Source organism: Schistocerca piceifrons, chromosome 5 (assembly GCF_021461385.2).
Source record: "Schistocerca piceifrons isolate TAMUIC-IGC-003096 chromosome 5, iqSchPice1.1, whole genome shotgun sequence".
In the NCBI taxonomy this organism is placed as follows: Eukaryota; Metazoa; Arthropoda; class Insecta; order Orthoptera; family Acrididae; genus Schistocerca; species Schistocerca piceifrons.
Genome location: NC_060142.1, coordinates 660,730,351 through 660,754,262, shown reverse-complemented (window position 1 = coordinate 660,754,262; position 23,912 = coordinate 660,730,351). Strand labels below are relative to the sequence as shown.

Here is a 23,912-nt window from a genome sequence, read left to right as displayed (position 1 = left end):
GTGTCTACTGTTTTTTGTCCACTGTTATGTTATGTTTTTCTGTGTCTTCATTGTTTCTCTTTGTACTGACTGTGGCTGAAGAGCGGCATAATATTGCCGCTGCCGGTCCACCTTTTCTATAAGGTGTTAAAATAACAAAAAAGAAAAAAGAAGAAGTCTTCGTCAATCTTCCATGGCTCACCTGAAGGTGACTGGCAGGTGTCCTGTCGAAATATCGTGAAGTTTACGACACCTTCGAAGAAGGTGTGTCATGTTGCAACCCGTCACTTGCATTAATCATAAATATATGTGTGAGTGAAGCTAAATGTTACTATCTTTACATAAAGAAAATTATTTTCCTTGCAATAACCTTCAAATCGTGTTCTACATCCTTAATTTTCATTCATGTATTAGTGAATTTATTCGTGACAGTTTTGTCGCCCTAAGCCTATAATCACTTCCAGAACTGAAATTAATAATCAAATTAACTAATTAATAAGAATGATCATGTATCTATGTACCGCAAAAAAAATAAAAACAGTGAACAGTAGGGGGAGTATGAATGGCGTATTTAAGTTTACAAAATCATGACTAGTTTTATTAAACCTTTACTTACTACAACTAGCTGATAAATCTTAAACAAAAATGACACACGACAAGTTAGTTGAGGAACGGTGTTTGATAGACAAAGCAAAATGAGCTGTGCTGACCCCGGCTTATGCGTTGCTTTGAAACTTGGCTGTTATTCTGCGTTTGGTTTCCCGCAGTTATTGCGGTTATGCTATGGTTCCTCCTCTTTCTACGTGTGGCAGCAGCGGTGTGTATCGATATTTGCACCCTATACCATCTTTGGTCTGGTAATTATAGTTTCGGCTTGGCAGTGTGGAGCCAGTCAGTCGGTTGGAGTGGATCAAAAATGGTTCAAATGGCTCTGAGCACTATGCGACTTAACTTCTGAGGTCATCAGTCGCCTAGAACTTAGAACTAATTAAACCTAACTAACCTAAGGACATCACACACATCCATGCCCCAGGCAGGATTCGAACCTGCGACCGTAGCGGTCGCTCGGCTCCAGAGTGTAGCGCCTAGAACCGCTCTGCCACTCCGACCGGCTGGAGCGGATCAGCAAGCGAGTCTCCACGCCGAACAGTTGGCCGGGCCTGCTGGCTGTCTCTATGCAGTCTCGCAGCGTGTGGGGGCTGTTCCGAGTGCTACCGAGGTTTGTGGCTCACCGACCCAGGACATGAAAGTTGAGTGGTGATTTAATTGCCGAAGCCCCATCTGTTCACGTTGTCCCCTTGGTTGGTGGTTCGCTGTTGCCGGTATTCCTGGGAGTAACAGCGAGTGTTCGAGTTGGTGAAGATTTAGCCACCGTGTCGTGGAATTAACTGTATTTGTTGGTTTGAAATTCAAGTGCACCAGCGAAATTTTCTGCCTTGTGGCCGTTGGTGTTCCGGTTACCTGCCCTGGTCGATGACGTAAAATTAGGCAGTGTCTTTTCCCCACCTGTTGGCGCTGTTCAACATGGTGTGTAGTTTTTGACAGCTTAATGTATTTTGGGTGTGGGTGGCTATGTCTGTAACGTTTTGGCTTTGAAATTCCCGTATACTGGTCGGTGGTTAGCAAGTCGTCTTGTCGGTGGGTCCCCGACTGTCTCTTGGTTGTGTTGCCGGTGGATCGACTATAGTTGGGTCGACTTCTTGTCTCACCTAAGCGAACGCTAAGATTTCAAGGGCAGACCGAGCCCCACTGGAAACTTCTGAGCACCGTTGCCTATACTGTCTTTCTTCTTGGCGTTTAATTGTGTATTTCTAATGGCTCATAGCCGATGGTTGGAATTTGTAAGCTTGTAATTGTGTTTTTAAAATCAAAGGCCTTCAGCCGTTTTAAAAGTGAGTTTTTCTAAATTGGGCAAGTGTTACATTGTCTGAAGATAAAGCTTGGGCCTTCTGCCTATTGAAAGGTTATTGTAGTCATGTTGTTTTAAATTTAGCGGCCTTTAGAGCCGCTTTAAAAAAACTTAATCTGTCTGACTACTTAAGTCTTACATCGCTTGGCCTTAAATCGGTTCTAGGCGCTACAGTCTGGAACTGCGCGACCGCTGCGGTCGCAGGTTCGAATCCTGCCTCGGGCATGGATGTGTGTGATGTCCTTAGGTTAGTCAGGTTTAAATAGTTCTAAGTTCTAGGGGACTGGCGACCTCAGAAGTTAAGTCCCATAGTGTGCTCAGAGCCATTTGAGCCATTTAGAACTTCTGTCTCAAATATATATATATATATATATATATATATATATATATAAATCAGTTGTATTTAATTCATGGCCTTCAGCTGTTTTAGAATTAAAGACGTTTTCTGTCGATAGTCAAGCTTAGAAATTGCGCTGTTATGTTTGGACAACTAAATAAAGTGTTATGTTTGGAGTGTAACTGACAGCCGCTCATACTGGCCCCCTTCCACAATTCCTACTACTTGTCCTGTCCTGTGGGTTTAGCAGGGCTTCTCACATACATTGGAGTGGAAGCTATACAAGTTTTCCTCTTAATTAAGCCCTTTTACAACGCAATCTGGCTTTGTTTACACAAGTCCGCTGTGAGGCCCAACTCTATTCAAATGGGATCAACTACGACCAAGTATACCACAAACTATGATTCACGTGAGAACGGGGAGCTGTGAATATCATTTAACAAACCTACGGCGGTGCAGCAGTACTTTACTCCTTTACTTTGATTCAGGCAGCTGCAGAAAACGGTGCGCTGTGGGCGAGAAGCGGTGCGCTGCGGCAGCTGTATGTTCTGATGCGTCCACGAAAATATGCGAACCACGCAGTCTGGCGTCCTGATTATCAGACTGTGGGATACTTACCTATCAGAGCAGATTTCAGTGTGAGGTGCACCCGTTCACTGGTCTGGCCAAACCAATTTGACTCACAAACACGAGAGTGCGTGCGGTAATTGTCAGACGTCCGACAGCCGACTCACGACAAATAAGTTCACCCTCATGACACATTTGATGGTTGAGATGGCATGCTGTACCACTGTTAGCACAGTTGGAAACTACCACTGGCTCTTAGTCCATCGTAAGATACAGACCACCGGTCTCACCCACAAGGGTAGACCTGAAGTCTTACAGCAGGAGGGAATCAAGAGATGAAAAAAAAAAAAAAACAAAGAATCACAACCACTTTCCACTAAGCCTCGGTACAGAAGCCGAATTAGCAAATCCGAAAACACCCCCACATTCCACAAACCAATCAAATTATACCCTACCCATTGAATCTCCCCTCTTGATTGTTTTGTTAGCCTGGTAGCCAATCCAGACCCAGCACTGGGGTTCCCATGCTGGGGGAGCAAGCCCCAACTTTACACATCCTGAGAGGAGCCAATCAGCGACTCCAAATCTCTCCTGTCTCTCTCACAGTAAGCATGGCCATGTTTCGGCAAAAAATATCTACATGGACGGGACCACAGTCCCTCATTTACGGAGTGATCTAATCTTTAGAGGACGTCCATTTCCAATTCCTGAAAGAAGTGTTAAGCTTCCAAGACAGATGTGCACATGAAATATATGGTTTTGCTGCTCGCTAAAAGAAGTTGGTAACTCCCTGGTGTCAAAGGGGGGCTACATTCCTGCCTCCACTAAACATGTAGACCAGCTACTCTACCCGTATAGTCCCAGGCTCAGTTTACAGCAGTCTCTCTTAAATGGCTTTCCCCACCCATTTTCTGCCATCCACCTGCCGTCACAATGGACTGCCACCTGGCTCCGTAAAATGTTTTGGGAACTGGCGCCCTTCTGTCCGACCATAATTGGAAGGGGGAGAGAGCTTTGGCCAGAAGTCCCTCTGCTGATAAGATCCACTGGTGCTGCTTCCCAGAATGACTCACATGGCCAGGTTGGTGCACTTAGAATTTATGCCCCAACTCATTTCTCTCCCTGTTATCCATCGCCTCCAATGTGACCCCTTGGGTGCAGCTTCTCTACAGGCTACACATGCAGTTACACAGACATTTTGCACACAATTTCCCCATGTAAAAAAGTCGTAAACCATATATAGCAGAAGTGGCGCTGGGGAACACCGAGATCTTGAACTAAAGTATATTGATCTGAGCGACACGTTTTTAAAGTGAGAGAGCGGCATGTCACTTTTCAATGTGAGCCAGGACTCCATTATAATGGAACCACAAACATGAGCAAGATCAAATGGGATCTCTCTGAACAATGTGGGTAGCACATTCCTCAGAAACAAACACTAAAATGCTGTAATTAGGTCGAAAGCCAACTGATACGGGCCTACTAACCAATCATTGGCTGTTGTTATTGTGGTCTTCAGTTCAGAGACTGCTTTGATGCAGCTCTTCATGCGACTCTATGCTGTGCAAGCTTCTTCATCTCCGAGTACCTACTGCGACCTGCATCCTTTTGAATCTGCTTAGTGTATTCATCTCTTGGTCTCCCTCTACGATTTTTACCATCCATTCTTCCCTCCTCTTCTCCCAATCTCTATACAGCACCTCCTCATTAGTTACTTGATCCACATTACGAGATCGTTCTGTAGCACCACATTTCGAAAGCTTCTATTCTCCTTTCGTTTAAACTATTTATCGTCTATGTTTCACTTCCATACATGGCTACACTCCATAAAAATACTTTAAGAAAAGACTTCATGACACTTAAATCTGTACTCGATGTTAACAAATTTCTCTTCTTCAGAAACGCTTTCTTTGCCATAGCCAATTTACCATCACCAGTTATTTTGCTCCCCAAATAGAAAAATTCAACAGCTCTTTTAAGTGTCACATGTCCGAATATAATTCCTTCATCATCACCTGATTTAATTCGACTACATTCCATTTTATTTTTTTTTTTTTTACTTTTGTTGATTTTCATCTTGTATCCTCCTTTCAAGACACTGCCAATTCGGCTCAACTTCTCTTCCAAGTTCTTTGTTGTCTCTGAGAGAATTACAATGTCTTCTGCACACCTTAACGTTTTTATTTCTTCCCCATTGATCTTAATTCCTACTCCAAATTTTTCTTTTGTTTCCTTTACTGCTTCCTCAATCTACAAATTGAATAACATCGGGGACAGGCTACAACCCTGTCTCACTCCCTTCTCAACAACTGCTTTCCTTTCGTGCCCTTCGGCTCTTATAACTGCTCAAAATGGTTCAAATGGCTCTAAGCACTATGGGACTTAACATCTGAAGTCATCAGTCCGCGAGACTTAGAACTACTCAAACCTAACTAACCTAAGGACATCACACACGTCCATGCCCGAGGCAGGATTCGAACCTGCGACGGTAGCAGCAGCGCGGATCCGGACTGAAGCGCCTAGAACCGCTCGGCCACAGCGGCCGGCTCTTATAACTGCCATCTGGTTTCTGTACAAATTGTAAATAGCCTTTCGCTCCCTGTATTTTACCCCTGCCACCTTCAGAATTTGAAAGAGAGTATTCCATTCAACATTGTCAAAATCTTTCTCTAAGTCTACAAATGCTAGAAATGTAGGTTTGCCTTTCCTTAATCTTTCTAAGATAAGTCGTAGGGTCAGTATTGCCTCACGTGTTCCAATATTTCTACGGAATCCAAACTGATCTTCCCCGAGGTCGGCATCTACCAGTTTTTCCATTCGTCTGTAAAGAATTCGTGTTAGTATTTTGCAGCTGTGACTTGTTAAACTGATAGTTCGGTAACTATCACACCTGTCAACACCTGTTATCTTTAGGATTGGAATTATTATATTCTTCTTGAAGTCTGAGGGTATTTCACCTGTCCCATACATCTTACCAGATGGTAGAGTTTTCTCCCAAGGCTATCAGTAGTTCTAATGGAATATTGTCTGCCCCCGAGGCCCTGTTTCGACTTAGGTGTTCCAATGCTCTATCAAATTCTTCACGCAGTATCATATCTCCCATTTTATCTTCGTTTACGCCCTCTTCCATTTCCATAATATTGCCCTAAAGTACATCGCCCTTGTATAGACCCTCCATATACTCCTTCCACCTTTCTGCTTTCCCTTCTTTGCTTAGGACTGGTTTTCCATGTGCGTTCTTCATATTCATACAGGTGGTTTTGTTTTCTCCAAAGGTCTCTTTAATTTGCCTGTAGGCAGTGTCTATCTTACCCCTAGTGATATATTCCTCTATATTCTTGCATTTGTCCTGTAGCCATCACTGCTCAGCCATTGTGCACTTCCTGTCGATCTCATTCTCGAGTCATTTGTATTCCTTTTTACCTGCTTCATTTACTGCAATTTTATATTTTCTCCTTACATCAATTAACTTCAATATCTCTTCAGTTACCCAAGGATTTCTACGAGCCCTCGTCTTTTCATCTACTTGATCCGCTGCTGCCTTCACTATTTCACCTCTCAAAGCTACCCATTCTTCTTCTGTTGTATTTTTTTCCCCCATTCCTGCCAATCGTTCCCTTATGCTCTCCCTGAAACTCTCTACAACCTCTGTTTCTTTCAGTTTATCCAGATCCCATCTTCTCAAATTCCCACCTTTTTGCAGTTTCTTCAGTTTTAATCTAATAAATAATAAATTGTGTTCAGAGTCCACATCTGCCCCTGGAAATGTCTTACAGTTTAAAACCGGGTTTCTAAGTCTCTGTCTTACCATCTTATAATCTATCTGAAACCGACCAATGTCTTCAGGCCTCTTCCACGTATACACCCTTCTTTCATGATTCTTAAACCAAGTGTTAGCTACGATTAGGTTATACTCTGTGCAGAATTCTACCAGGCGACTTCCTCTTTCAATCCTTACCCCCAGTCCATATTCACTTACTACTTTTTCTTCTATTTCTTTTCCTAGTATCGAATTCCACCCCCCCCCCCCCCCCATGAATATTAAATTTTCCTCTCCCTTAACTATCTAATTTCTTTTATCGCATCATACATTTCTTCAATCTCTTCATCATCTGCCAAGCTGGTTGACATATAAACTTGTATTATTATGGTGGGCGTAGGCTTCTTGTCTGTCTTGGCTACAATAATGCGTTCACTGTGCTGTTCATAGTAGCTTATCTGCGCTCCTACTTTTTATTCATTATTAAACTAACTCATGCATTACTCCTATTTGATTTTGTATTTATAACTCAGTACCAGAAGTCTTGTTCCTCCTGCCACCGAACCTCACTAATTCCCACTATATCTAGCTTTAACCTATCCATTTTACCCAAGAGGACGCCATCATCATTTAACCACACACTAAAGCTGCATGCCCATGGGAAAAATTACGCCTGTAGTTTCTCCTTGCTTTCAGCCATTCGCAGTACCAGCACAGAGAGGCTGTTTTGGTTGATGTTACAAGGCCAGGTCAGTCAATCATCCAGACTGTTGCCCTTGCAACTATTGAAAAGACTGCTGCCCCTTTCAGGAACCACATGTTTGTCTGGTCTCTGAACAGACAGCCCTCCGTTATGGTTTGGATTTGACGTGCAGTTGATCAAGTGCCAAGTCAGACCTCATCTGCTACCTTAGCAAGCACCGCCTCGGATGGCATACAGTTCACTGACCTGTATCGCTGAGGCACGCAAGCCTCCCCACCAACGGCAAGGTTCATGGATCATGGGGGGAGAAATCACTGGCTATGCTGCCCAAAAGTTCATTTCAGGTCTGTGTTGATGACCATTCACAAGTGAATGGCGTGGATGCTGAACATGCCATACGTGTCTTTTGCGACTACTGTTTCTTATCTGGCGAAGAAGGTTTCAACGGATAAAAATACATATGTGGAGAAGTGAAAGTCAACAATAGAATATTGCAATACCTACTATATCATCATGACGAAAGGAATGAATTAAGTAGAAGCTTTCAGATTATGTGAATTGTAAGGGTGCAGTTACTGTTCCCGTACGACTGTCCACTTATTACCATGCGCAATATAGATTTGATGTGCAGCTGATCAAGTGCCGTGTTTAAGCTCATCTACTACCTGAGCAAGCAACGCTTCGGATGACGCACAGTTCATTGACCACCGCGGTCTATGTGTTGTGGTACAGCTTGCCCTCTTTGTGGTTCATCAAAAATATGGTGGGCTTCAGAGACCTCCTACTATAAGAATTTCTACAGTTTCAGTTTCCTTGTGTGTACTTAAAAAGAAAGTCTGCTGACTCGAAAAAATGCTAAGCCATTTCATTACAGATGGTACCCTTCTGCTTGTAAATGTAGACTGCAGTCTTACAACCTTTGTGACTTGAACAGATCACAGCAACAAGAAGCATCAAGAGAAATGTCGTTTGGTGACTTTGAAAGTGATGTTAGAGATAGCAGACAGGGTTACAATTAAGTCAAGCCTTACGCATTCTCGGTGAAGAAGTCCTCGTACTCGATGCCGTTGAACGTGTAGCAGACGCCCTCGTCTGTGATGATCGTGTCGAAAAGCTCGCCACACGAGGTGTCCTTGGACTGCCACCGGCAGCGACGCACAGTGTCCCAGAGGCCAGGAGCCACCTGCAACCGTCAACCCAGTCACCTCACCAGGTTCCCCCTTTACCATGTGTAGCAGCCTCACAGTATCACATATGGAAGCTTTGAACTAAGGTGATTGTTAGTCAAATATAAAATTACATAAATTGTAAAAACTTTCTTTAAAACCTTTTAAAATTTTCAAAAGTTTTACATATACTGCATTTAACATTAAAAAATGTTTGCAAAGTGACGACCATTGTCGGTAGCTTAACTACCATCTTCAGATCTGAGAAGAGACAAACCAATTAAAAAACTGCCTTAAGTAACCAGTTACGTAAAATTTTCTATTGGCCTACTTTTAAAACTTTACGGCGAATTACGATATCACATGTGGTATTATAAATGTAACTAGCAGTGTGCATGGTCCGCAACATTCTTATTTTTAATCTCGAGTCTTGCATTTAGAATACTACATGTGGTATCTTAACCCCCTGTAAATTTTTAAATGTTGGATAGCAGCAACTTTTACGTAATTTGTGACTTACGGAAATTTTTCTTTCGGTTTGTCTGCTCTCAGATCTGAAGACGGTACTTCAGCTACCGAAACTGGTCATGAGTTTGTTAAATGCAATTGAGCCAATGTATAGAAACGTTTTGAGAATTTTAATAAGTTTTAGAGATTTTTTTTATAATTTAATATTTGATTATCTGCTTACAGTCACCATCTCCTATTCTTACAATGTCAGATATCTTCTGTAAAATGATTTTGATTTCATAGTCACCACATGGGGGTCACTAGAGAGTTGTCAACAGGGATTACTGGTCCTCGCCCCCCATCTGCGGTAGAAACTCTTAAAACATTACAAAATTCCCACGAATTTCTAGAAATAAATGTCTACAATTTTGTTAAACTGCTGATTTAGCGCTTAGAGAGCAACAGGAAACACTGTGACTTTAGCAGTTTCTATACAGCGTGATTCAAAATAACTGTACACACCTCTTGGTTAAATGTATCTATCAAAATAACAGTAATATGTTAATTAAATTTTATCTGACATTGATATATTTCAGACTTATGCAGTAGAGTAGGGATCACAAGTAGAATACAAAATCTATTCTTCTCAGAAACCAACAATACAAAGGGAGCCGAAATCCTACAAATCCTCGAGAAATAAGCGAAAAATATACCTATTCAAAAATGCAGATAAAAATTCACTTGATGCCTTCCTAAGAGACAATCTCCACTCATTCCAAATTAATAATATCAGTGTAGACCAGATGTGGCTTAAATTCAAAGAAATAGTATCGGCAGCAATTGAGAGATTTATACCAAATAAATTAAGAAACGACTGAACTGATGCTCCTTGGTACACAAAACGGGTTAGAACACTGTTGCAGAAACAACGAAACAAACATGCCAAATTTAAACAGACACAAAATCTCCAAGATTGGCGATCTTTTACAGAAGTTCGGAATTTAGCGCGGACTTAAATGCGAGATGCCTATAACAGCTTCCACAACGAAACTTTTCTCGAAAACTGGCAGAAAATCCAAACAGATTCTGGTCGTATGTGAAGTATGTTAGCGGCAGGAAACAATCAATACCTTCTCTGCGCGATAGCAATCGAGATGCTATCGAAGACAGTGCTGCCAAGGCAGAGTTACTAAACACAGCCTTCCGAAATGCCTTCACAAACGGAGACGAAGTAAATGTACCAGAATTCGGATCGAGAACAGCTGTCAACATGAGTAATGTAGAAGTAAATATCCTCGGAGTGAAGCAACTTAAATCACTTAATAAAAGCAAGTATTCTGGTCCAAGCTCTATACCAATTCGGTTCCTTTCGGAGTCTGCTGATGCATCAACTCCATACTTAACAATCATATACAACCGTTCGCTCGACGAAAGATCCGCACTCAAAGGCTGGAAAGTTGCGCAGGTCACACCAATATTCAAGAAAGGCAGTAGGAGTAATCCACTAAATTACAGGCCCATATCGTTATCGACGATATGCAGCAGGACTTTAGAACGTATATTGTGTTCGAATATTATGAATGTTGACTCACAGTCAACATCGGTTTAGAAAACATCGTTACTGTGAAACACAACTAGCTCTTTATTCACATGAAGTGTTGGGTGCTATTGACAAGGGATTTCAGATTGATTCCGTATTTCCGGATTTATGGAAGGCTTTTGACACTGTACCACACAAGCGGCTCGCAGTGAAATTGCGTGCTTATGAAATATCATCTCAGTTATGTGACTGGATTTGTGATTTCCTGTCAGAGACGTCACAGTCCGTAGTAATTAACGGAAAGTCATCGAGTAAAACGGATATGATTTCAGGCGTTCCCCAAGGTAGTGTTATAGGCCCTTTGCTGTTCCTTATCTATATAAACGATTTGGGAGACAATCTGAGCAGCCGTCTTCGGTTGTTTGCAGATGACGCTGTCGTTTATCGACTAATAAAGTCATCAGAAGACCAGAACAAACTGCAAAACGATTTAGAAAAGATATCTGAATGGTGTGAAAAGTGGCAGTTGACCCTAAATATCGAAAAGCGTGAGATCATCCACATGAGTGCTAAAAGGAACTCGTTAAACTTCGGCTACACGATAAATCAGTCTAATGTAAAAGCCGTAAATTCAACTAAATACCTAGGTATTACAATTATTTACAACTTAAATTGGAAGGAACACATAGAAAATGTTGTGGGGAAGGCTAACCAAAGACTGCGATTTATTGGCAGGACGCTTAGAAAATGTAACAGACATACTAAGGAGACTGCCTACACTACGCTTGTCCGCCCTCTTTTAGAATACTGCTACGTGGTATGGGATCCTTGCCAGATAGGACTGACGGAGTACATCGAAAAAGTTCAAAGAAAGGCAGCACGTTTTGTATTATCGCGAATTATGGGAGAGAGTGTCACAGAAGTGATACAGGATCTGGGCTGGAAATCATTAAAAGAAAGGCGACGGGATCTTCTCACGAAATTATAATCTCCAACTATCTCCCCCGAATGCAAAAATATTTTGTTGACTCCGACCTACATAGGGAGGAACGATCACCACGTTAAAATAAAGGAAATCAGAGCTCGTACGGAAAGATATAGGTGTTCATTCTTCCCGCGCGCTATACGAGATTGAAATAATAGAGAATTGTGAAGGTGGTTCGATGAACCCTCTGCCAGGCACTTGAATGTGATTTGCAGAGTATCCGTGTAGATGTATCGAGTATCTACTGTACGCTTCCCCCAGGGCATGTTCAAAATGATATCCATGTAAACGTAGACATTGATGTGCTAGACTTCTCACCGCTCTCGGAATGTTGCACGCTCTGTTTTATCATTCTGCACAGTTGCGCAGCTATTTTCAATTCGCTGCTGAAGTTGTGCTGCATTCTTAGTTCCAACTCTATACGCGAACTCCCTCTTGTAGCCCCAAAGGTACGGGGGGGGGGGGGGGGGGTTAAGGTCCAGAGATTTGGGAGCCAAGTAACTCGTCCTGTAAGACCTGTCCACTTATCAGGATAAGCAACTCTGAGATACTTTCTTGCCTCCCGGCTGAAAAGTGCAGGGCCACCGTCGACAAAGGAACATGAGTCGTTATGCAGAAGAACGCGACACGCAAAAAGCCAGTACTGACCAGTGATGTAATGCCTACCGCAAACGACACCCTGCATAATAACTCGGAAACCAACAGTGTAACAAAAACTTTATTCAACGTTTCACTCTTATTTTGATTCATACATTACGCCCACGAATCACCCTGTACATAGTACGTTTGCTTCTCTGTGCCGTTTCACTGTCGCGGCAGTTTGGATGCTGGCCAGAAGTCATGGCGTCACAGAACAGTGCCGAAATAGTCCACAGTCTTATCTCTGATGCTTCTATGTACAGCCGTTATCTAGCTGCAGGAACAGACAGTCGAGGTTCCAGGGTTCGATTCTGCGAGTAGGCGGGGGATCACAGTTTGTTTCCGTCTCCCACCCCCTCCTGTCCTGCGAATATTACTATCGGTCACCCACATTTTTAACGTGCCACAGACGGCTACCATTTTAATATTAATAACAACAAAATACATAAAATATTTTAATGTAATAATAATAATTATTATGATTGCTTTGCATCAGTACATAGTACATCGCTTTAACATAACATCCCGAAAATTTGCAGTTCAGAGAAGTACAGCATTTGAAAAGCTTTCTTACGAAAATTCGTAACTTCGTCACTAATCAAGGAAAAGAATTGCACTAGAGTGTATCAGTCATAGGCGTTTGTACGGTAAATGCGTCACTAAAGATTAATAAGAATTTTTGAAGGTACTTACCTATAATTTTTATCTCCTGTCTTGGCAAGACACCAAAATTTCTTGTGAGCTCACTGTCATTCCACCTTAAGCAATGTGTGAACATTGCCGGGCAGGTGATTGTCGCCAGCAAAGACACGAGCCAGAGGGCGTATATTGCGATCCTCGTAATCAACCAGGCGCTGCAGTATCATCAAGTGAATCGTGTTATGCTGATAGTGGTAATGTTTCTACTGATGTTTTATTGTAATGTTGTTTGAATATTATGAAGGACCAGATGAAAGTATTTTAATAGAAGCGAACTGTATTCGCTAACAAATGGGAAGTATTGTTACTCATAGTGATAATGTACACGCGAACATGAAGTATTGTCAAGATATACTGCCGAAAAAAATAAATTAGTTCACCTGGAAAGGAGGTGTCGATTTTGATCCGATGATGGCATGTGCCACCTGGGGTATAGTAGATGTACTTATAATGATTTCAACGTCGTCCGCCAATACATAGCATAATGGCATAACTGCGAGAGCACCGTCCTTGTCTACCCTTTAATAGGGAGTGCTCACAGCCAGAAGGTTGTGTGTGGTGCAAACGTGTGAGGCAAGCAGGGAACCATGCCACAGAAAGGCACTCGTGCTTCATACTGCCAAATGAGCAAGTTTGAAAGAGATCAAACTGTGGCCTTCCGAACGGAGAGATGGTCCTTTCGGAGAACTGCCACGCAAGTTGGACGTGGTGCATCAGTTGGCAACGACGCTGGTATCAGCGGTCACGTAAAGATTCTCGCACCTGTAAATGTTGTTCTGGACGTCCAAGCAGCACAGACGCCCACCAGCGTTGTTGTATTGTAAGGGCACCAGTGGCAGATCGTACAGCTGCAGCAGCACAGATAACAGGGCTTGTGAGTCCAGGCGAGTCAACACCAACTGTTGCGAACCAGTTATTAGGAATGGGGCTACGGGCACGCATACCTCTAATCCGTCTTCAACTCATGGTACGTCATCGATATGCACGGTTCGACTGATGGCGTCAGAGGATCACGCGGAAGACGGAATGGGATGCCGTGGTCTTCAGCGATCAAAGTAGATTCTGCCTGCACGCGAGTGATGATCGTTTGTGCTGATGATGTAGACCTGGTGAGCTCTGTCTCGTAAAGTGCATTCGTCCACCACACACTGGCCCCTGCCCTGGCCTTATAGTCCGGTGTGCGATAAGCAGCTCGTGGTCGTGCGGTAGCGTTCTCGCTTCCCGCGCCCGGGTTCCCGGGTTCAAAAAATGGTTCAAATGGCTCTGAGCACTATGGGACTTAACATCTATGGTCATCAGTCCACTAGAACTTAGAACTACTTAAACCTAACTAACCTAAGGACATGACACAACACCCAGCCATCACGAGGCAGAGAAAATCCCTGACCCCGCCGGGAATCGAACCCGGGAACCCGGGCGTGGGAAGCGAGAACGCTACCGCACGACCACGAGATGCGGGCTTCCCGGGTTCGATTCCCTGCGGGGTCAGGGATTTTCTCTGCCTCGTGATGACTGGGTGTTGTGTGATGTCCTTAGGTTAGTTAGGTTTAAGTAGTTCTAGGTTCTAGGGGACTGATGACCACAGATGTTAAGTCCTATAGTGCTCAGAGCCATCCATCTGCGATAAGCTACAACTCTCTCCTGGAGAGGACGCTAATCAGAAGTCGGTACGTGTAGAATGTTGTTAGATCCGTTCTTCTTCCGTTTTTACATCAAGATGGTGATGTGTTGTTCCAACAGGACAAAGCTCGTCCGCAAACTGCCCGTGAAACTCAACACGCCCCGCAAGAAGTGCAGCAACTTCCGTGGTCAGCACCATCTCCCAGTTTGTCCCCAGTCGCGCACTTTTGGGATATGATTGCCGAGAAGTGATTCGTGCGACTCATCAACCAACAACTGTTATAGAATGAGATTTTCATTGTGCAGCGGAGTGTGCGCTGATGTGAAACTTCCTGGCAGATTAAAACTGTGTGCCCGACCGAGACTCGAACTCGGGACCTTTGCCTTTCGCGGGCAACTGCTCTACCATCTGAGCTACCCAAGCACGACTCCCGCTCCGTCCTCACAGCTTTACTTCCGCCAGTACCTCGTCTCCTACCTTCCAAACTTTACAGAAGCTCTCCTGCGTACCTTGCAGAACTAGTACCCCTGAAAGAAATGATATTGAGGAGACATGGCTTAGCCACAGCCTGGGGGATGTTTCCAGAATGATATTTTCACTCTGCACAATATCATTTCTTTTAGAAGTGCTAGTTCTGCGAGGTCCGGCACACAGTTTTAATCTGCCAGGAAGTTACAACTCTAATAGAACTTGTCGATCAGAAGTGACATAACGTATCCCAGATAGTATTCGCCATCTGTACGACCGACTGGATGCAAGAGTCAGCGCCTCCATTGACTCCCGTAGCGGCTAAACCAAGTGCTAATACGGATGTTTCAGCACGGGTTGATACGTGGTACCTGTTGATATGTAAATGTAATCATTTCATGTACTACAAATGCTTGTAGCCTCTCCCCGATGTTATTCAATCTGTATATTGAGCAAGCAGTAAAGGAAATAAAAGAAAAGTTCGGAGTAGGTATTAAAATCCATTGAGAAGAAATAAAAACTTTGAGGTTCGCCGATGACATTGTAATTCTGTCAGAGACAGCAAAGGACTTGGAAGATCAGTTGAACGGAATGGACAGTGTCTTGAAAGGAGGGTATAAGATGAACATCAACAAAAGCAAAACGAGGATAATGGAATGTAGTCGAATTAAGTCGGGTGATGCTGAGGGGATTAGATTAGGAAATGAGACACTTAAAGTAGTAAAGGAGTTTTGCTATTTGGGGAGCAAAATAACTGATGATGGTCGAAGTAGAGAGGATATAAAATGTAGACTGGCAATGGCAAGGAAAGCGTTTCTGAAGAAGAGAAATTTGTTAACATCGAGTATAGATTTAAGTGTCAGGAAGTCGTTTCTGAAAGTATTTGTATGGAGTGTAGCCATGTATGGAAGTGAAACATGGACAATAAATAGTTCAGACAAGAAGAGAATAGAAGCTTTCGAAATGTGGTGCTACAGAAGAATGCTGAAGATTAGCTGGATAGATCACATAACTAATGAGGAGGTATTGAATAGAATTGGGGAGGAGTTTGTGGCACAACTTGACCAGAAGAAGGATCGGTTGGTAGGACATGTTCTGAGGCATCAAGGGATTACCAATTTAGTATTGGAGGGCAGTGTAGAGGGAGACCAAGGGATGAATACACTAAGCAGATTCAGAAGGATGTAGGCTGCAGTAGGTACTGGGAGATGAAGAAGCTTGCACAGGATAGAGTAGCATGGAGAGCTGCATCAAACCAGTCTCAGGACTGAAGACCACAATAACAACTACAAATGCACTGTTGCAACAATAAATCTCGACTGAATTGGAAACGTCTAAAATGGTGTACTAATTTTTTCCCCGGCAGTGTATTTGAGAGTATGTCACCGATATATCAGCAACATTAATAAACTGAACTCTGCTCCCTGCGTATAGCCGAGTTTATGAACAGTACGGCACCACTTTATTGTCGTACTAGGTCACAAAAGTAATCTGAAATTGCTGATACAATAAAGGAAAATAAATGCCTAGTTCTGGCAAGACACGTATGGCTAACAGTTATCAAATGTGAATTATAACTGGTTATTTTCAGTGAAGGATTTTAAAGATATATGCGTTTGTGTTTTCGATTCTGTGGTAGGCTGTTTGGAACTCGCCTTGCTAGCTGCTTAGTACGATCTGTTGTAGTGCAGACAGTGAACATTTACATTCTGTGCCATCGAACAGTAAGTGAGTGATATGAAGTGTGTCTTGCTCTGATTGCACATTAGTGCATATACAAACACTATGCATGTATTAATTCGTAATGCGCCACTTATGGGTGTAGGATAAACCGTCAGATATCATAATACAATAGTAACAATACAGTGAGAGAGACGCTTACACCCTGTTACATGATCTACATATTTCATTTCAAGATTCAGCTTTCTTGAACTTGTTTGAATAGTTATTCGTAACAGTCCCGACAGTACTGGCCTAATTTGCAATTCCGACGTTCTGTGTCGAATATAGTCACGTTTTTCTTCATTGCCAGACACATACACAAAAACTTTACTACACTGAGTACCAACGGTGGGTGATGTGGTTTCAATCCGACTGTGGAAGAAATTCGTGGGAGAGAGAGAGAGAGAGAGAGAAAGGGAGAGAGAGAGAGAGGATCTCACATTGTACTCCACCAATGATGCAATTTCGTATATTCGCCATTCTGTTGTTCACATTATTCTAGTTTGGCTTTTGTGTAATGCAGCTGATATATGCAAAGTTCAAGCGGTTTCGACTTCTTGAAATGAACAAAGAAATGATGGCTCAATTCATTCAGGGTTAGAGAAACAACATATGCCAGTCGTCAAAAGTATGTTTGGACAAATATTTAAAAAATGCAAGCTAATACTATTTGTGGATATTAACACGCTAAATTTCAAACGCTCTAATGACCTTCCTGTGGCCAAAAATCGCAGAGTTACTCTTACTTGCTTGTCGACTTATACTGGCTGTCTCATTGTCGTATTTTGTTTCTCTGTTACTTTTCATATTAACATTAGTAAATAATTCTTCTCCATTGCGGACGTACTAGAACACAGCAACTGTTAAAACTGAAGGTAAATTAAAGAGGATTAGCTGCAACCAACTGCCTTAATAGGCGCTTATTTAGACATGGTGACAGTCCAAGATGCCTGTCAGCCCATCTTCAGATTATTGTATTTATTTGTGATGAACATTGTTTCCTTAGTAACAGCGTCTCAGAATTTTTCAACGGAAATTTTTGAGACAGCTATCGCGAAACACCGTAAGTTAAGAAACTGTGTTCAAGACATGTAAATGAAAGAGACACTGAGAACCGTAAGCGCCCAAAGCACAGAAACATAATTTTGAGAAAAATAGATGTTTGTGAAAATCAAATTTATGGACAAACTATCGGTCTCATAGGTAAGAATTGTTTCTTAACCAGATCTCAACAATTATACTTTCTAGTGTACCCACTCCAGGCAATGAAACATTAATTAATATTTAAGTTTACATTTATTTTTAATGTTACTTCACAATATTTACATGCATAGGCTAGTGACAATAGCGTCTTTTCACAATTGTAAAGTTTGTAATTAATGTGAAACTAAATCAGAGCTGGTGCTAAATACACCACAGACACATACAATTACTACCCCTCCAACACTTCATGGTCCTAGTTATTATCATTTTAATTAAGTATGTTCTGTGGCTTGAGATTCGGATGAAACTGCCGATACACCTTCGTTTATGAAGTATTAATACTGCATACATAATGTAGACACTAATTATGTTGTGTACTCTATATAACAATTGAGCAGTGCAGAACAACAAAATTTTACTTTGTGCTTTGGGCCCATTTGGAAATGATTATTCGAAATCGGTGATACAGCTTTTCGTGAATGTTCAGATACGGGGTGGATCACCTAACAACTGCTCCACAAATATTTCGGACAAGGAAGGCACTATCGCAAAACTTAATTGTAAGCAAGGGCACGTATTTACAGAACAGACGCAGTTAAAGAGACGTTGACGAAAGTGCTGGTTTTTTACAACAGTTACTAATTTTCAAATGGGACACTGCCTGTTGACAGTAAGATCCTAAAAGTAGCGTAAATGAGAATGTCAGTCGTGTTTGTTGCAGGAGCCTAGTGCAAGTATGAAACTTCCTGGCAGATTAAAACTGTGTGCCCGACCGAGACTCGAACTCGGGACCTTTGCCTTTCGCGGGCAAGTGCTCTACCATCTGAGCTACCGAAGCACGACTCACGCCCGGTTCTCAACAGCTTTACTTCTGCCAGTTGGTAGAGCACCTGCCCGCGAAAGGCAAAGGTCCCGAGTTCGAGTCTCGGTCGGGCACATAGTTTTAATCTGCCAGGAAGTTTCATATCAGCGCACACTCCGCTGCAGAGTGAAAATCTCATTCTGGCTAGTGCAAGTAGTTTACAAGTTATTGTGTTGTGAACATTGTAAATGTCGACAGCTGTTTGTTCCTTCCTATTGCTTAAATGGAAGGCTACGATGTTATGTTCGTTTACATTGTTTTGTGTGTATACTTTGATTGCATTGCAACGGTACTGCCACTTAACTGTGTAATAGTGGACGTAGTAGGACGTGCTTGGAAGATGGTATTTTCCAACGTGAAAAAAGTGAACGTGCTCATGGTTTATGGTGAATATAGGAAGTATGCTGTTCGTTCATGTACCGTGTACTCCGAAAGGCATCCCAATAGCCGTCATCCTTTTCAAACAATTATAGATAATGTGAAAAGATGTATTACTGCTGCCTCCGTTGCAATTTCCACTAAAATGCTAGAACATGTGCAGCAAGGGTTGCATGGCAGACTGCAAGGTTGCGTTGACGCTGGTGGAGGTCATTTTGAGCACAGGCTTTGAGGCTCCGATGGTTATTTACCTGTTGGATCTCACAGAGGTACTGAATTCACCTTTGTCTTTCGTTTGTCCTAGCTGATGTCACATCTAACAACACGATACGTCTGGAGACTTATCAACATCTGTAGAGGGCTGCACATATGCACCCACGTGAAATTCACATTCGTTTATGCTAAAACTACTTGCACGAGAGTCCTGCAACGAACACCACTGACGTTCTATTTTAGTCAACTTCGATTGTAGTACTGTCAATAGACATTGTTTCATTGAAATAATTGTACCTTTTTTTTAAATATGTAGACATCTGAAACTCAGAACAATTTGTGTATGGGATGCATACGCGGATCCTTGCCTACCATTCCTGTCTGTGAAATACGCATATCGCCTTCCGTTATAGAAATATTTGCGGTGCAAGTTTTAGGTGATTCACCATGTATGCATTGTGGGGTACATACAGGGTGTTACAAAAAGGTACGGCCAAACGTTCAGGAAACATACCTTACACACAAAGAAACAAAATACGTTATGTGGACATGTGTCCGGAAACGCTTACTTTCCATGTTAGAGCTCATTTTATTACTTCTCTTCAAATCACATTAATCATGAAATGGAAACACACAGCAACAGAACGTACCAGCGTGACTTCAAACACTTTGTTACAGGAAATGTTCAAAATGTCCTCCGTTAGCGAGGATACATGCATCCACCCTCCGTCGCATGGAATCCCTGATGCGCTGATGCAGCCCTGGAAAATGGCGTATTGTATCACAGCCGTCCACAATACGAGCACGAAGAGTCTCTACATTTGGTACCGAATCTGCTGTTGAGAAGCGTACGAACACTTCGACTGAAATGTGCAGGAGCTCCATCGTGCATGAACCACATGTTGTGCCGTACTTGTAAAGGCACATGTTCTAGCAGCACAGGTAGAGTATCCCGTATGAAATCATGATAACGTGCTCCATTGAGCGTAGGTGGACGAAACTAAAATGAGCTCTAACATGGAAATTAAGCATTTGCAGACACATGTGCACATAATATATTTTCTTTATTTGTGTGTGAGAAATGTTTCCTGAAAGTTTGGCCGTACCTTTTTGTAACACCCTGTATATAGCTAAAGTTGGTTCACGATAAAATTAACAGATTTCATGAGCACCCATGCATGCTAAAATCTCAAAGCTGATGACAGTGTGCTTTCGGCTCTAATGGTTATCAGCGCTTAAAATGAATGTCCTTTCAAAAACACGTGAGGCGTAATTTGTTGTTGTGGCGTGTTGGGAAAGGGGTACCATGATATCGGTGCGTTGTTCCAAAATCATTAACGTCACCGGCGGTAGAGTTTTGACATGTGATGAGCCGGCCAAAGAACTCACATGAAAGGAAGCGTCAGGTTTGTTCTGTATAAAGCGAATCGCTTCAGCTCTCTGCGTCTTGATGCACAGCCTCCCAGGTAAAAGAGTCCTAAAGGAGCGATCAAAACCAGTCGCCGTGGGTTATATGTTACAAACTTTACTCAGTTTTCATTCTGCTAGTATCGTGCGTGGAGCATTGTGACTTGGCCTGGCAGATGGAAATTTGGATTCTAGTTTGGTTTCCTATTTTTTGACTCAGTAGTGTCTGTGCAGGATACAGTAGCCGATCTGCAGTGAGCAGTTTTCGTCCAAAGCACTGGGCGAGTCCATTCGTTCATACGGAAGGGGAGGCCGACATTGTTTGCCTAATTTAGGCTTGTTGGTGCCGCGCTGCTATGACAGAATCGAGGTGCAATTTTTCTCAAATGATTTTACAGAAACCAACTGGTAAAAATCTTTCGTTTTTGCATTACTTATTTACATGACAGCTTCATGACGAGATGCCCATCATTTCTTTAATGGTCACAGTTATTGTGATATTGCTATTTAAGTAAGAAACTGCGTGAAATTGGGAAAAGTTTGCAATGAAAAGTAGGGTTCACTGTGATTTAGCATTTGGTGCACATTACATAACATGTTGCTGCATATGAAATTTATCTAACGTATCGAAGTTTTATTTAGACTTGACTGGGGATGTCCATCTGCCACCAGTCTCGAGAAAACTGATCTTATGTAGCACATTCACTTGCGATCGCGGGCGCCAGATGAAATATTCACGCCGGCCGGGATGACCGAGCGGTTCTAGGCGCTACAGTCTGGAACGGCGCCACCGCTACGGTCGCAGGTTCGAATCCTGCCTCGGGATTGGATGTGTGTGATGTCCTTAGTTTAGTTAGGTTCAAGTAGTTCTAAGTTCTAGGGGACATGACAGACGTTAAGTACCATAGTGCTCAGGGCCATTTGAATCATTTTTTTGAAATATCCACAGCATTCCTCATGTCTCGTAAACGGTTTGAGATATCGAGATGAGATTTTGGCAAATGACAGTATGCAAGGAGGAGAGTATTTTACCATATGGTTATTATGAGAAACTTCATTGTCAACTTGTTATTTCACTAACTACAGACTTTTTCGATGAAAGAGTGTAATTGTTAACTGTCATCAGCAGCTGGTGACATGAGAAATGCTGTGAGCTTTGGAACAACTAAGTGAAATTACATGTTAATTTTTTCACCAAGGAGGTGCTTTCTCACAAGCTACTGATGTTCTGTACTTGTCCTCAGTGCCTTACTTAATGAACTTAGTAAACCACTGTTTCATAATTCTCTCGCAGCTGTGTCTGAATAATATGTTAGTGAAGTGATGTGTAAATTGTGCTGTGTTTTGGCAAAAGAAGCAAGTTTTAAAATGGCAACAAGAGAGATGCAGCTTTTACTAAAAATTCGCCCCTCATGATGCTTCAGTCACAAATGGTTAAGAAGACAGGCGAGAATAAATCGCTGCTTTTGTTGCATTTTCAGTGGAATTCTGTTTAGAGACTAACCAAAGCAAAGATGAAAGTAGATCTTTTTTGATGGTCACCATGGAAGTGTGAGTGTGGATAGACTCCACTTAATGTTTACAAAAAACGTGAGCACATGAGCCGGTTTACAATGGCACTTCCCCTCCAGTGCTCGGCATTTCCCCTACAGTACTTGCCAACTACCCCCACCACTACCATTTTCCCAACACCCGCTCTGTCCACTGTGCATCTACCGGCCACGATATTCTGCACGCGCACTACTGACCGAATTACGAGTGTGCCCGACTGCATCTTTATTTTTGAAGACCTGGAACGGGCTGGTCACTGTCATCACCAATTTGTAGCGCCTTCTGATAGCAAGTCACCTGCACTAGTAAAGTTCGTGTTGCCCTTGATACAAAAGTGGAGTGCATTGGAGTGCATTACATTCTTTGTCAATTCACTGCTGAATGACATAAACATGTGGTAAGTGACATCGTCCTGAACAAAGACATCACCAAAGGACAGAGAACCCATGTTCATGTATGTGATATGATGTAGCTGTCTATGATACATTACGTCTTAAGGAATGTACTTTAAATATCGTACACAACATACAAAATGCTGTGGATCATTATCTTATTGTTCAGTTTGTTTTATTGAAACCAAAATGCACAGTGCACCACTAAAACAAATTATTACCTTGATCACTTGCAGCAGACCTACCTCAAGAAGGAAGTCAATAGCATTGTCGTCTGTAGTATCGTTAGCCAGTACTTCCACGTCCTCGTCGCAGACAAGTGCGGCATACTGGAGCTTCTTCATCCTGAAACAGAATATAAGTGAAAAGAAAGAAGTTCGTAATGACAGCCACAAAAAGTGTAAGAACCTGTGAGAAACAACAAGCGTTCATGCAGCATATTACCTGTCACTCTTCCAGAATAGTATCTGCAACTGTAGTCAGCTTACATATCTGCTGTTTACATTAGTTTGTTTATTCTCGTAAGAAGGAAAGCAACAATATTACTACACGGGTGTTTGGGTCTGAAACATGTTTTGAGGGATAATGGGGAACCTTAGTGAACTAAACTTGTCGCTAGCACGAAGTTTGCTGTGACAGCCGACGTCTCGATAAATGTTTGAAAGGTAAAAAAGCAGTTTAAAGTCTGATTTAAAATTATTTCTTCTGGTCATCTCTCTCTATACCAGAATATTTATTTGACCTATAGTGTAGTACAGTTGAAAAATGTGTTTACTTTGGTGTTAAATTTGTGTTTCACTTGCAACATGGATTGGAGCAAAAACTGCTGTGTTCATTTTTATTAAATTTCAGCCACTGTACTACATAGATACCTGAAATAAATAGATGGCCTTCAAGTGAACAGCAGTACTCGAAATATTATGGACAATACACTACTGGTCATTAAATTTGCTGCACCACGAAGATGACGTGCAACAGACGCGAAATTTAGCCGACAGGAAGAAGGTGCTGTGATATGCAAATGATTAGCTTTTCAGAGCATTCACAGAAGGTTGGCGCCGGTGGCGGCACCTCCAACGTGCTGACATGAGGAAAGTTTCCAACCGATTTCTCATACACAAACAGCAGTTGACCGGCGTTGCCTGGTGAAACGTTGTTGTGATGCCTCGTATAAGGAGGAGAAATGTGTACCATCACGTTTCCGACTTTGATAAAGGTCGGATTGTAGCCTATCGCAATTGCGGTTTATCGTATCGCGACATTGCTGCTCGCGTTGGTGGAGATCCAATGACTGTTAGCAGAATATGGAATCGGTGGGTTCACGAGGATAATACGGAACGCCGTGCTGGATCCCAACGGCC

General features: G+C 42.4%; 1 protein-coding gene across 1 annotated transcript in view; it reads right to left on the bottom strand.

Annotated features, from left to right (window-relative positions):
- The window catches only part of LOC124799182 (pickpocket protein 28-like), a 148,798-nt gene that overhangs the window by 75,631 nt on the left and 49,255 nt on the right, over positions 1-23,912 (bottom strand). The window contains exons 4-5 of the mRNA XM_047262717.1: positions 22,797-22,896; positions 8,287-8,438 (exon numbers count right to left, since the gene is read on the bottom strand). Coding sequence (XP_047118673.1) covers positions 8,287-8,438; positions 22,797-22,896 — 252 coding nt within the window. The remainder of the gene's footprint in view (positions 1-8,286; positions 8,439-22,796; positions 22,897-23,912) is intronic.